Below are 15,000 nucleotides of genomic sequence, written 5' to 3' on the forward strand. Positions count from 1 at the left end.
TACAAACTGTTATTTGAACTAACTACGTTATGAATTGCATCCATACATCAGCAGCCTTTTAACTGCATTAGTGTTACAATTGCAAGGGAATGAACGTCTTAAAGTGACAGACACTCAATTAGACCTATACACTACTGAACTTTATTGAATGCTACCTCTGGATAAGAATGCATTACTTTGCACTTGTATAGTCTTTTATTTTGGAATTTTAAGAGCAATGAACATAAATTGCAATGTTAAGGAATTCATGTTTTTTTCATTCAGATATATAAATCAACATGTATAAATTGCTATTAGTCAATTAATGGGGAGATAATCGATAATCGAATCGAAATCGAATCGGACTGAAAAAATGAATCATAAGATTAATCGATGCATCGAAAAAATAATCGCTAGATTAATCGTTTAAAAAATAATCGTTTATCCCAGCCCTAGTGTTTATGTGTTATGTACTCTTATGTGTGTGTGTGTGTGTGTGTGTGTGTGTGTTTATGTGTTATGTACTCTTACGTGTGTGTGTGTGTGTGTGTGTGTTTATGTGTTATGTACTCTTATGTGTGTGTGTGTGTGTTTATGTGTTATGTACTCTTATGTGTGTGTGTGTTTATGTGTTATGTACTCTTATGTGTGTGTGTGTTTATGTGTTATGTACTCTTATGTGTGTGTGTGTGTGTGTGTGTGTGTTTATGTGTTATGTACTCTTATGTGTGTGTGTGTGTGTGTGTGTGTTTATGTGTGTGTGTTATGTACTCTTATGTGTGTGTGTGTTTATGTGTTATGTACTCTTATGTGTGTGTGTGTGTGTTATGTACTCTTATGTGTGTGTGTGTGTTATGTACTCTTATGTGTGTGTGTGTGTGTTATGTACTCTTATGTGTGTGTGTGTGTGTTATGTACTCTTATGTGTGTGTGTGTTTATGTGTTATGTACTCTTATGTGTGTGTGTGTGTTATGTACTCTTATGTGTGTGTGTGTGTGTTATGTACTCTTATGTGTGTGTGTGTGTGTGTGTGTGTTTATGTGTTATGTACTCTTATGTGTGTGTGTGTGTGTGTGTGTGTTTATGTGTGTGTGTTATGTACTCTTATGTGTGTGTTTATGTGTTATGTACTCTTATGTGTGTGTGTGTGTGTTATGTACTCTTATGTGTGTGTGTGTGTGTGTGTGTGTGTGTGTTATGTACTCTTATGTGTGTGTGTGTGTGTTATGTACTCTTATGTGTGTGTGTTTATGTGTTATGTACTCTTATGTGTGTGTGTGTGTGTGTTTGTGTGTTATGTACTCTTGTGTGTGTGTGTGTGTGTGTGTGTGTTTATGTGTTATGTACTCTTACGTGTGTGTGTGTGTGTTTATGTGTTATGTACTCTTATGTGTGTGTGTGTGTGTGTGTTTATGTGTTATGTACTCTTATGTGTGTGTGTGTGTTTATGTGTTGATGTGTTATGTACTCTTATGTGTGTGTGTGTGTGTGTGTGTTTGTGTGTTATGTACTCTTGTGTGTGTGTGTTATGTACTCTTATGTGTGTGTGTGTGTTATGTACTCTTATGTGTGTGTGTTTACAGTATGTGTTTTGTACTCTTATGTGTGTGTGTGTGTGTGTGTGTTTATGTGTTATGTACTCTTATGTGTGTGTGTGTGTGTTTATGTATTATGTACTCTTGTGTGTGTGTGTGTGTGTGTGTGTGTGTGTGTGTTTATGTGTTATGTACTCTTATGTGTGTGTGTGTGTGTTTATGTGTTATGTACTCTTATGTGTGTGTGTGTTATGTACTCTTATGTGTGTGTGTGTGTGTGTGTGTGTTCTACTGTCTTTTCATTGCAGCACTTTGGTCAGTGTGCACTGTATTTTAAATGTGCCTTATAAATACATTTTACTGACTTACTGACTTACTGACTTTCCTCTTTCTTCAAGCCTTAGAACCATGTACAGTGGGTCCCGGTTAAAAATTGACACTTCATTCACGATCAAGGTGATTCACGCAGCTGGGTGAAATGTAAGTACAACTGCAGCCGCTTGGGGGCAGCATAGTCCGCTGTGGTGTTCTGCGGTTGAACCGGACGGAGCGTTCGACAGCAAGGGCTGTGATTGGCCGAGTTTTCAGTGTGTTTCTCTGTGTTTTTAGCAGCCCCTGCAACATGCTAGTCCACTGTAGCCTATAAGCTAGGGATGGGCAAAGCGAGGCTTTATGAAACACTGAAACGTTCGAAGCAATTGTGCCGAATTGTTCCGAAGCTTCGAAACAATTCCGACACCTCAGAGCTGTTTAGGGTGAAACAAATCTGTCAAATGCTTCGTATTGGAGATGGAGTCTTTAAAGTTCGTGGCTCGCTGTGTTACCTGTGTTCAGTCTTTGTCAAAAGAACAAAGAATCTTATTGCTGGCACTATGTGTTCTCTAAATCACTTTCTTCTTATAAAAACCCCTCGATTTTTGACCATTCTGAGAGTTTAGTTGAAACTGTGTGGTTAATGGTGAAGTAAGAAAACATAAACAGATACGATCTGAAACAATAACTTACAAATCAAACGGGGATCGAACCACATTTGAGCAGCCTGGGCTACCGTGCAAAAAACACCCTCACTAACCACTACACCATCATGGTTATTGCTTAAGAAAAGTCTACACTGTTAATTGAACGCGCGGGCACGCCTGCCGACACCGGTGAAATGCACAGATGGAAGCTTCTTGTTGCAGGGAAACAAGCAGGGCTCCCACTGATTATATTCGTAATGCAGTTTAGTTTCCATGTTTTGTTCCCATATTTTGTTCAGCATGTTCACATGTAGCTTCAAGTTGTTCAATATTCATAGTTCATATTGTTCAATTTTCACTTCTTCAAGTTTTTTCACAAGAGATCGTTACCTTCACTGTTCATACATAACTGGAGCTAGTTCTTTTCAAGTAATGCATGCACAACACATATGGAACATGGAACCCCCGAACCCCCCCCCCGCCGGTCCGTGAAAAAAAAATAGGAATCAAACCGGTCCATGGTACATAAAAGGTTGGGGACCCCTGATATAGCCTATCGAGTGCCTTAACATATAGGCTCTCTTGGGTTTGGCCTCGACCCTCGAACCCTCGAGCGAACTCAACCCTCTTCTTGCTTGCAGTTTGTTAAATAAAGTGATGCAGATTGCATTATTTATTTCTGATTAATTGCGTCTTTTGATGTCTTTTGCAACATCTGCTTGTTAGGCTGGGCTACTGTCAATGTCCTGTACAGGTAAATGTTCAACAATTGCTGGTGTAGGCCTACAGGCTATAATCAATTAGGGACTGTTCGTTATTTAATTAAGGGGCTACCGGAGGAGTTTTGGGAGCGTTAGTCAAAAAAGACGTGACCCTCCCTCGCCAGCAAGAAATTTTTCTATGACCCTCCAAAGTGATTGAGAAAAAACGCATGACCCTCCCCAGTCCCAACAATTTATTGATGCCTTCTGTTGGCTACTGGGTTAATTTGGGAGCTTGCATGCTACGACTCCATCCTTGAAATGCCTTGAAAAGGCTGTCGTTAGCACAATTTCACAAATAATCACGGGACCGAAACAAACCTGTCAACTTTTCCTGGGTTTATCGCGTATTTTAACTTTTTCCTCGCTGTCTTCGGAGGAGCTGCAGGGCCGTGCTAGGCCCTGTGCAAACTTGACAGATGCATGAACTTACGTGCATGAAATCATGCGATAGCTTACTTTACACATAGCCAAGGCTACCGTCGGTGCATTTTAATAGTAGCCTAGTCTAATAAGCTACATCAGCTTGTCTTTAAGAGGGGAAATTGTATAGCCTATAACATTAGCTGAGTCACATATTTGGCCATATGGTGTTTATCATAGGAGGCTACATCACAAAACCAAATAGTGTAACAAAGGCGAACACTTTAACCCGGGAAATTAATTGGGCATGAATCATTGTGCTGAACGGTATTTGTCAATGAGCAGAAACACACAAGACATTCAAACTGTTGATAAGTGCACTATGGAAACTGGTCTGTAGGCTAACATGGACAAATAAATGACACTGACTCGCCATATGCTGACATGAAATCATAGGCCAGTTTGCAGGTAGCCTAACGTCTTTTTTCAATTCATAGAAGGGAGAGCCGTTTCTCTCCTGTGACATTGAGGTGCGCAAATAGTTTTTAATAGCCTAGCCTGTTCAACTTCGAAAAAAGCTTCGTTCACCCGATGCAATTTCAAATTTCGGGAAGCTTCGTTCAATCTTTTTAAGTGCAGTAGGCTATCTGCCCCCTTTGGAATTATATCTCGAGCCTATTATAAGGTCCAGTGCGTTATGTCCTGGGATTCGGACGTGCTCAAAAAGAAAACACTTTTTTTATAGATGGTTATATGAAGCAATATGAGTCTGAACTCCATGTCATTCAGACTCAACCCTCTTGTTGATATTTTTCGTTGTCGTTTGAACGACGGCAAGCAGGCATGTTGCGGTTGCAATTTAAGTGAAATTTCTACAGTAGGCCTACAACATGCAACATGCTTGTTAGGCTGGGCTACTGTCAATGCACTTGTACAGGTAAATGTTCAACAATTGCTGGTGTACAGGCTATAATCAATTAGCTAAACCATTTGTCCAGCTGTTTAAAAAAATGTTCGTGCTACATTCAAACGCAAAAGGTGCTTTGATATCTTTTTCGTTTGAACGTCGGCAAGCAGGCATTCTGCGGTTGCAATGAATGAGGATAATTGGTTTTATCTGCGGATTTATTTTTTGCATTATTTTGAATATGACTCGCTCCAGTCTCAACAGCACGTCTACTTTTTCCACACGCATCTAAGTTCTAACACACATATCCCCTCTCGCGTTCTCTCTCTCCATCCCTGCGCACTGGGCTTTCTTAAAGGAGCTGCACCATTTTACAACAATTGCATCTACATTTTTATATTAGAATGTTTTGTCTGTTTAAGTGTAAGCTTAAACTACCGTGATCAATTTAAGTTCCCGTGACCCCGCTGAAAGTCTCATGCGCTTATCGTTACACTATCAAATCTATAAGTAACCATGACAAATAGGGTATAATATATATAAACTCACGCTATTGTATTATCATATATGTTTGGTAATGGCTCACTGCGTCATGGAAGCAGTAAGTCAGTCGCATCAAAAATTGTAGTGGCAGAACTCCCAAGTGACACCTTGTGGTTGTTTGTGTCAACTGCAGTTTGTGCCATTTCTGCTGAGAAAATGGGGTGCGTGATTCATGAAGGAACCCGTCCAAACTTAACTGGGACCCACTGTAGCATGTTTACTCCATGAGTTGTGTAAAGTGTATATTTACTCCATGAGTTGTGTAAAGTGTATATTTATTTTGCATGCCAGTGTGTCTGTGTGTATTATGTATGTTGTTCATGTGTATGAGTTGTGTAAAGTGTATATTTACTCCATGAGTTGTGTAAAGTGTATATTTACTCCATGAGTTGTGTAAAGTATTTTGCATGCCAGTGTGTCTGTGTGTATTATGTATGTTCATGTGTATGCATATATGTTATTTGTTGCCATGAGTTAAAATACACGTTCAAGTGGTTCTTTGTGACCCTTGCAGGGCACCGTACCTTCTCCTTCATCTTCTGGATCTTGCGGGCGTTGTTGCGGCGCTGGTGGCGATCCTCCGTGCGCAGCCCGAACACGACCTCTCCCCCCCGACCCCCCCGCTCCCCCTGCCGCTCCACCTCCCGAAGCTTCACCTCCGCGCTCAGCGTCTCACTGTTGTACAGGTGGTAGGTCTTCATCACCTGTGAACACACACACACACACACACACACACGACCACACACACGACCACACACACACACACACACGACCACACATACACACACACACACACACACACGCACACACGACCACACACACACACACACACACACACACGACCACACACACACACACACACACACACGACCACACACACACACACACGACCACACACACACACACACGACCACACACACACACACACACACACACACGCACACACGACCACACACACACACACACACACGCACACGCACACACGACCACACACACACACACGACCACACACACACACGACCACACACACACACACGACCACACACACACACACACACACACACACACAAATATGAAGGTAAGTTCCACACATTTGGTAAAGGCGCTGAGAAAACAAAAAGGCCAACATTACATCCATGTCCACCTTGTTTTGTGAAACATCTCTCTGTTAGACAGTCTGTTCAAATAGGAATACGCTGAATCAGCAAAACCATGCGGATAGGCCAGCAGACATCTGAGAGTGATGAAGCCCCAGACTATCCACGTGATCTACTGTTCAGCTGCCCGAGACTGTTCCTGATGTCTCCTGCAGTCACCATGCAACACTGCACCTGTCGTACCCCTATAGTCGTACCCCTATAGTCGTACCTACACTATACAATAGGATGCACCACTGCACCTGTGCGTTTATAGTCGTACCCCTATAGTCGTACCTACACTATACAATAGGATGCACCACTGCACCTGTGCGTTTATAGTCGTACCCCTATAGTCGTACCTACACTATACAATATGATGCACCACTGCACCTGTGCGTTTATAGTCGTACCCCTATAGTCGTACCTACACTATACAATAGGATGCACCACTGCACCTGTTGTTTCATAGTAGTACCTTCACTGCAACACTACAGTACACTACAGCACATGTGCGTTCATAGTCGTACCCATATATATATGGTCGTACCTACACTACAGGATGTGACCACAGAGAAAATAGATTTTCTTACATGTCCAGAACATACAGCATTGCCAATAATGCTCAGATCCTTAAACCTAATAATGCTTAGACGCTTAAAGGGGTGGTTCAGGATTTTGGACATAGGACCTAATTTCCAAGTAAGCAAGTGTGATATTTATCAGTGGAGACCATTTTCAACACGTTTCATCCAGTCCTTCTAGTTGCAGAGTTTGCAGGTGCTAGGCTAGCACAAGTCAACGGTATGTGTTAGCATGCCACTAAAAACAGTCTTACCCACTCCAAAGTACACCCGAGGCAAATTCCAGACAATCGATGTAAATGTCTGTGTTGATAGAATAGTGTAAGAAATACAACTATCCTCGCATCGCGTTGCAATAGTTATACTTTGTTCCCTGAAGTTGGTAGTAGGCATTTAAGCAACTCAGCGGCGGACTGATATTACCAAGGCTACTACTAGGTATCCCCATTGGAGTGCGCTTTACTGTTTACTTTTCGGCGCATTACTACTAACCGGAGCAAGTATAATTCCGCCGCTGCTAAAAAACTAGTCCCTCAAAATGTAATGGGATCGTTGAAATGCAAGGATAGAATAATGTTAGAAATAAAACTATCAACACAGACATTTACATCGATAGTCTGGCGTTATAATTTATTTGCCTCGGGTGTACTGTGGAGTGGGTACGACTGTTTAGTGGCAGGCTAACACATACTGATGACTTGCACTAGCTTAGCACCTGCGAACTCTGTAACTAGAAGGACTGGAGTCTTCACTGATAAATATCACACTTGCTAACTTGGAAATAAGGTCCTATGTCCAAAATCCTGAACCACCCCTTTAAACCTTTTTTTTTGTCCTTTTGGATGTTCCTTTTGTATTTCTATACAGCATGTAAAGCATGGTGAACAGCCCCAGTGTGCTACTAAAGTATGCTACTAATGCTAAAGTATGCTACTAATACTATAGTATGCTACTAAAGTATGCTACAGTGTGCTACTAAAGTATGCTACTAATGCTAGTGTGCTACTAAAGTATGTTACTAATGCTACTAATGCTACAGTGTGCTACTAAAGTATGCTACTAATTTTACAGTATGCTACTAAAGTATGCTACTAAAGTATGCTACTAATGCTAAAGTATGTTACTAATGCTACAGTATGCTACAGTATGCTACTAAAGTATGCTACTAAAGTATGCTACTAATGCTAAAGTATGCTACTAAAGCTACAGTATGCTACTAAAGTATGCTACTAATGCTAAAGTATGCTACTAATGCTAAAGTATGTTACTAATGCTACAGTGTGCTACTAAAGTATGCTACTAAAGTATGCTACTAATGCTAAAGTATGTTACTAATGCTACAGTGTGCTACTAAACACAAGATGTGCTGGGTGTCTCCATAGATTGATTTCAGCTCATGTGTGTCCTCTGCTCTGTCTGACTGTTCTGATGTGCAGCATGGGAGTGCTGGGGATGGAGTTGTCAATTAGTGCTGCTCTCTAAGGTTATGGATTTCAGCCCACTTGGGTTCTCTCATTGTGGTTGGTCACCCCTGACTCACAGCACACTCTGTCGTTCAGAACTGACCCCTAGACCGGGGGCATCACCCCACCCCCTCCACACAACGCCAAGGTGGATGACAGGATACACAAACACACAGCACTGAATCAAACACGGCACACAACAGCACGTTAGCACCCAGATAACACTATGGGCATCACGCCACAAAACAGCACGTTAGCCACACAACAGCAAGTTAGCGCCCAGAACACCAACACGCCACACAACAGCACGTTAGCGCCCAGAGCACCAACACTATGGGCACTGAATCAAACGCACCACACAACAGCACGTTAGCCACACAACAGCACGTTAGCGCCCAGATAACACTATAGGCACTGAATCAAACACGCCACACCACAGCATGATAGCGTCCAGAGCACCAACACGCCACACCACAGCACATTAGCGCCCAGAGCACCAACACTATGGGCATCATGCCACACAACAGCACGTTAGCCACACAACAGCACGTTAGCTTCTAGATAACACTATGGGCATCATGCCACACAACAGCACGTTAGCGCCCAGATAACACTATGGGCATCATGCCACACAACAGCACGTTAGCCACACAAGAGCACGTTAGCACCCAGATAACACTATGGGCATCATGCCACACAACAGCACATTAGCGCCCAGATAACACTATGGGCATCATGCCACACAACAGCACGTTAGCCACACAAGAGCATGTTAGCACCCAGATAACACTATGGGCATCATGCCACACAACAGCACATTAGCGCCCAGATAACACTATGGGCATCATGCTACACAACAGCACATTAGCGCCCAGATAACACTATGGGCATCATGCCACACAACAGCATATTAGCACCCAGATAACACTATGGGCACTGAATCAAACACGCCACACAATAGCACGTTAGCGCCCAGAGCACCAACACGCCACACAACGGCACATTAGCGCCCAGAGCACCAACACTATGGGCATCATGCCACACAACAGCACGTTAGCGCCCAGATAACACTATGGGCATTGAATCAAACACACCACACAACAGCACGTTAGCGCCCAGATAACACTATGGGCATCATGCCACACAACAGCACGTTAGCCACACAACAGTATGTTAGCGCCCAGATAACACTATGGGCATTGAATCAAACACGCCACACAACAGCACGTTAGCACCCAGATAACACTATGGGCATCATGCCACACAACAGCACGTTAGCGCCCAGATAACACTATGGGCATCATGCCACACCACAGCACGTTAGCGCGCAGGGCACCAACACTATGGGCATCATGCCACACCAAAGCAAATTAGCGCCCAGATAACACTATGGGCATCATCCCACACCACAGCACATTAGCGCCCAGATAACACTATGGGCATCATGCCACACAACAGCACGTTAGCGCCCATATAACATGGGCATCATGCCACACAACAGCACGTTAGCGCCCAGAGCACCAACACTATGGGCATCATGCCACACAACAGCACGTTAGCGCCCAGATAACACTATGGGCATCATGCCACACCACAGCACGTTAGCGCCCAGATAACACTATGGGCATCATGCCACACAACAGCACGTTAGCCACACAAGAGCACGTTAGCACCCAGATAACACTATGGGCATCATGCCACACAACAGCACATTAGCGCCCAGATAACACTATGGGCATCATGCCACACAACAGCACGTTAGCCACACAAGAGCATGTTAGCACCCAGATAACACTATGGGCATCATGCCACACAACAGCACATTAGCGCCCAGATAACACTATGGGCATCATGCTACACAACAGCACATTAGCGCCCAGATAACACTATGGGCACTGAATCAAACACGCCACACAATAGCACGTTAGCGCCCAGAGCACCAACACGCCACACAACGGTACATTAGCGCCCAGAGCACCAACACTATGGGCATCATGCCACACAACAGCACGTTAGCGCCCAGATAACACTATGGGCATTGAATCAAACACACCACACAACAGCACATTAGCGCCCAGATAACACTATGGGCATCATGCCACACAACAGCACGTTAGCCACACAACAGTATGTTAGCGCCCAGATAACACTATGGGCATTGAATCAAACACGCCACACAACAGCACGTTAGCACCCAGATAACACTATGGGCATCATGCCACACAACAGCACGTTAGCGCCCAGATAACACTATGGGCATCATACCACACCACAGCACGTTAGCGCCCAGATAACACTATGGGCATCATGCCACACAACAGCACGTTAGCGCCCAGATAACACTATGGGCATCATGCCACACAACAGCACATTAGCACCCAGATAACACTATGGGCACTGAATCAAACACGCCACACAATAGCACGTTAGCGCCCAGAGCACCAACACGCCACACAACGGCACATTAGCGCCCAGAGCACCAACACTATGGGCATCATGCCACACAACAGCATGTTTGCGCCCAGATAACACTATGGGCATTGAATCAAACACACCACACAACAGCACGTTAGCGCCCAGATAACACTATGGGCATCATGCCACACAACAGCACGTTAGCCACACAACAGCATGTTAGCGCCCAGATAACACTATGGGCATTGAATCAAACACGCCACACAACAGCACGTTAGCACCCAGATAACACTATGGGCATCATGCCACACAACAGCACGTTAGCGCCCAGATAACACTATGGGCATCATGCCACACCACAGCACGTTAGCGCGCAGGGCACCAACACTATGGGCATCATGCCACACCAAAGCACATTAGCGCCCAGATAACACTATGGGCATCATCCCACACAACAGCACGTTAGCGCCCAGATAACATGGGCATCATGCCACACAACAGCACGTTAGCGCCCAGAGCACCAACACTATGGGCATCATGCCACACAACAGCACGTTAGCGCCCAGATAACACTATGGGCATCATGCCACACCACAGCACGTTAGCGCCCAGATAACACTATGGGCATCATGCCACACAACAGCACGTTAGCGCCCAGATAACACTATGGGCATCATGCCACACAACAGCACGTTAGCGCGCAGATAACACTATGGGCATCATGCCACACCACAGCACGTTAGCGCGCAGGGCACCAACACTATGGGCATCATGCCACACAACAGCACGTTAGCGCCCAGATAACACTATGGGCATCATGCCACACAACAGCACGTTAGCGCGCAGATAACACTATGGGCATCATGCCACACAACAGCACGTTAGCGCGCAGATAACACTATGGGCATCATGCCACACAACAGCACGTTAGCGCCCAGGGCACCAACACTATGGGCATCATGCCACACCACAGCACGTTAGCGCCCAGATAACACTATGGGCATCATGCCACACAACAGCACGTTAGCGCCCAGATAACACTATGGGCATCATGCCACACCACAGCACATTAGCGCGCAAGGCACCAACACTATGGGCATCATGCCACACAACAGCACGTTAGCGCCCAGATAACACTATGGGCATCATGCCACACCACAGCATGTTAGCGCCCAGATAACACTATGGGCATCATGCCACACAACAGCACATTAGCGCCCAGATAACACTATGGGCATCATGCCACACAACAGCACGTTAGCCAAACAACAGCATGTTAGCACCCAGATAACACTATGGGCATCATGCCACACAACAGCACGTTAGCCACACAACAGCATGTTAGCGCCCAGATAACACTATGGGCATCATGCCACACAACAGCACGTTAGCCACACAACAGCATGTTAGCGCCCAGATAACACTATGGGCATCATGCCACACCACAGCACGTTAGCGCGCAGATAACACTATGGGCATCATGCCACACAACAGCACGTTAGCGCCCAGGGCACCAACACTATGGGCATCATGCCACACAACAGCACGTTAGCGCGCAGGGCACCAACACTATGGGCATCATGCCACACTGCTCCTCATCTGCCCTGACCCATGCCAGCCTGATGACCCATGCCAGCCTGATGACTCTGCGCTGTTCTACGGGATTCCACGGCATTCGGTCAGGCTCCGCTGACCAGGGTGGTGGTCATGATGGTTCAGCATACACCGTGCAAAAATGCACAACAGCAGCATTTCACCACAGTATACTGGTGGGCATCTTACAATACAAAGTGCATATAAGGCCAAACAGAGTATTATACACAAACATATCCATAATAAATATACCTCTGTGTGTGTGTGTGTGTGTGTGTGTGTGTCTGTGTGTATTGACTTCTTTAATGTGGTGGCAACTCTGCTGATGCAGTTTGCTGCAGCATTGTTCTTTGTGACACACACACACACACACACACACACACACAGCGTTGCCCCCATGCAGGCGAGATCTTTCTAGTGCATTCTGTGGATTCCCCCAAACAGAACCAGATCTGGCTTTGTAATGGGCCCTGGAGCCCCAGACCAATGCCAGGACACGCCATCCCCTCAGCATCAAGAGCAGACAGCGTGAAGCAACGTTATGGGATTTATGGAGCCCGTACGCCCAGACCATTCATTTCCACTACACATGGACACTTTAACAGAGCTATATAATCATAGTGATGGGGCTGACAGAGAGAGTGAGAGAGAGAGAGAAAGGGAAAGAGAGTGAGAGAGAGAGAAAAGGACAGAGTGAGAGAGAAAGAGAGAGAGAGAGTGAGTGAGAGAGGCAAATAGGGAGAAAGAGGAAGAGAAGGAGAAAGAAAAAGAGAGAGAAAGAGAGATGGGGAAGAGAGAGAACAGAGAAGAGGGGGGAAAGAAAGGAAAGAAGAAAGAAAGAAACAGAGAGAGAGAGACAAGTCCTAAAGAGTGATGAGAGGTGAATGAAGCCAGACACACACACATGGAGGAAAACGGACATGTGGAGTGATTGAGAGCGTTTCATGATGAACAAAGAGGCTCGGGCATAGATATGTACACATCTAGAGGCTCGGGCATAGATATGTACACATCTAGAGGCTCGGGCATAGATATGTACACATCTAGAGGCTCGGGCATCTAGGGGCTCGGGCATAGATATGTATACATCTAGAGGCTCAGGCATAGATATGTACACATCTAGGGGCTCGGGCATAGATATGTACACATCTAGAGGCTCGCATAGATATGTATACATCTAGAGGCTCGGGCATAGATATGTATACATCTAGGGGCTCGGGCATAGATATGTACACATCTAGGGGCTCGGGCGTAGATATGCATACATCTAGGGGCTCGGGCATATAGGGGCTCGGGCGTAGATATGCATACATCTAGGGGCTCGGGCATCTAGGGGCTCGGGCGTAGATATGTACACATCTAGGGGCTCGGGCATATATATGTACACATCTAGGGGCTCGGGCATAGATATGTATACATCTAGGGGCTCGGGCGTAGATATGTACACATATAGGGGCTCGGGCATCTAGAGGGCGTAGATATGTACACATATAGGGGCTCGGGCATATAGGGGCTCAGGCATCTAGAGGGGGTAGATATGTACACATATAGGGGCTCGGGCATATAGGGGCTCGGGCATCTAGAGGGCGTAGATATGTACACATATAGGGGCTCGGGCGTAGATATGTACACATCTAGGGGCTCGGGCATCTAGAGGGCGTAGATATGTACACATATAGGGGCTCGGGCGTAGTTATATACACATCTAGGGGCTCGGGAATCTAGAGGGCGTATATATATGTACACATATAGGGGCTCGGGCGTAGATATGTACACATATAGGGGCTCGGGTATATAGGGGCTCGGGCATCTAGAGGGAGTAGATATGTACACATATGGCGTAGATATGTACACATATAGGGGCTCGGGCATATAGGGGCTCGGGCATCTAGAGGGCGTAGATATGTACACATCTAGGGGCTCGGGCATCTAGAGGGCGTAGATATGTACACATCTAGGGGCTCGGGCATCTAGAGGGCGTAGATATGTACACATCTAGGGGCTCTATAATGGGAGGGACGCATCACTGGACGCAGCACTGGACGCAGCACTGGACGCATCACTGGACGCAGCACTGGACGCATCACTGGACGCATCACTGGACGCAGCACTGGACGCATCACTGGACGCATCACTGGACGCAGCACTGGACGCATCAGGGAGCTGGAGCTGGAACTCACCGTGTAGAGCTCATTGAGAACCTTCATCAGCTCCTCTTGTAGCTGGAAGATGATCTCTTTACTCTGAGAGAGAGAGAGAGAGAGATGGAGAGAGAGAGAGATGGATGGATCGATAGCCAGAGAGAAAGAGAAAGAGCAGAAAGACAAATGGAGGAGGGAATGGAGAGAGATTGAGAGGGAGGGAAAGGAGGCGCATGCAGCCGTTAAGGTGAGAAAAGGAGGGAAACTGTGTTCCATAAAGCTATTGCCTCTGGTAACACAGCCAAACGTTTCATAAACGCTAATCAAATGGCTTAGCACTGACAAATCCTCAGAGATGCCCACACTGTCATTTAGAACGGATTCTCAACTAGGGGCCATCACCATGGAAACGGACAAGAATGCGAGTGTGCATCCCTATGCTCCTGGCACATGCGCGCGCACACACACACCAACACCAACACACACACACACACACACACACCAACACATACCAGCAAGGGTGTGAGAGAGGGTGTGAAGCTTTATTAACGCCAAGTTACTGAGCAGGCTTCAGTATAGCAAGCAGCCATTCTCACTTTCTTCCTTGTCCTCTCTCTCTC

The 15,000-nt window shown here is 45.7% G+C and overlaps 1 protein-coding gene across 1 annotated transcript in view; it reads right to left on the minus strand.

The window, feature by feature from the left end:
* The window catches only part of srgap1b (SLIT-ROBO Rho GTPase activating protein 1b), a 104,712-nt gene that overhangs the window by 40,270 nt on the left and 49,442 nt on the right, over window positions 1-15,000 (minus strand). The window contains exons 4-5 of the mRNA XM_076303772.1: window positions 14,420-14,482; window positions 5,573-5,752 (exon numbers count right to left, since the gene is read on the minus strand). Of these exons, the coding sequence (XP_076159887.1) occupies window positions 5,573-5,752; window positions 14,420-14,482 (243 nt within the window). The remainder of the gene's footprint in view (window positions 1-5,572; window positions 5,753-14,419; window positions 14,483-15,000) is intronic.

Source organism: Alosa pseudoharengus, unplaced genomic scaffold (genome assembly GCF_046254945.1).
Source record: "Alosa pseudoharengus isolate Yale_2024_CS ecotype anadromous, Long Island Sound unplaced genomic scaffold, YU_APseudo_1.1 YU_APseudo_1.1_scf_24, whole genome shotgun sequence".
Classification (NCBI taxonomy): Eukaryota; Metazoa; Chordata; class Actinopteri; order Clupeiformes; family Clupeidae; genus Alosa; species Alosa pseudoharengus.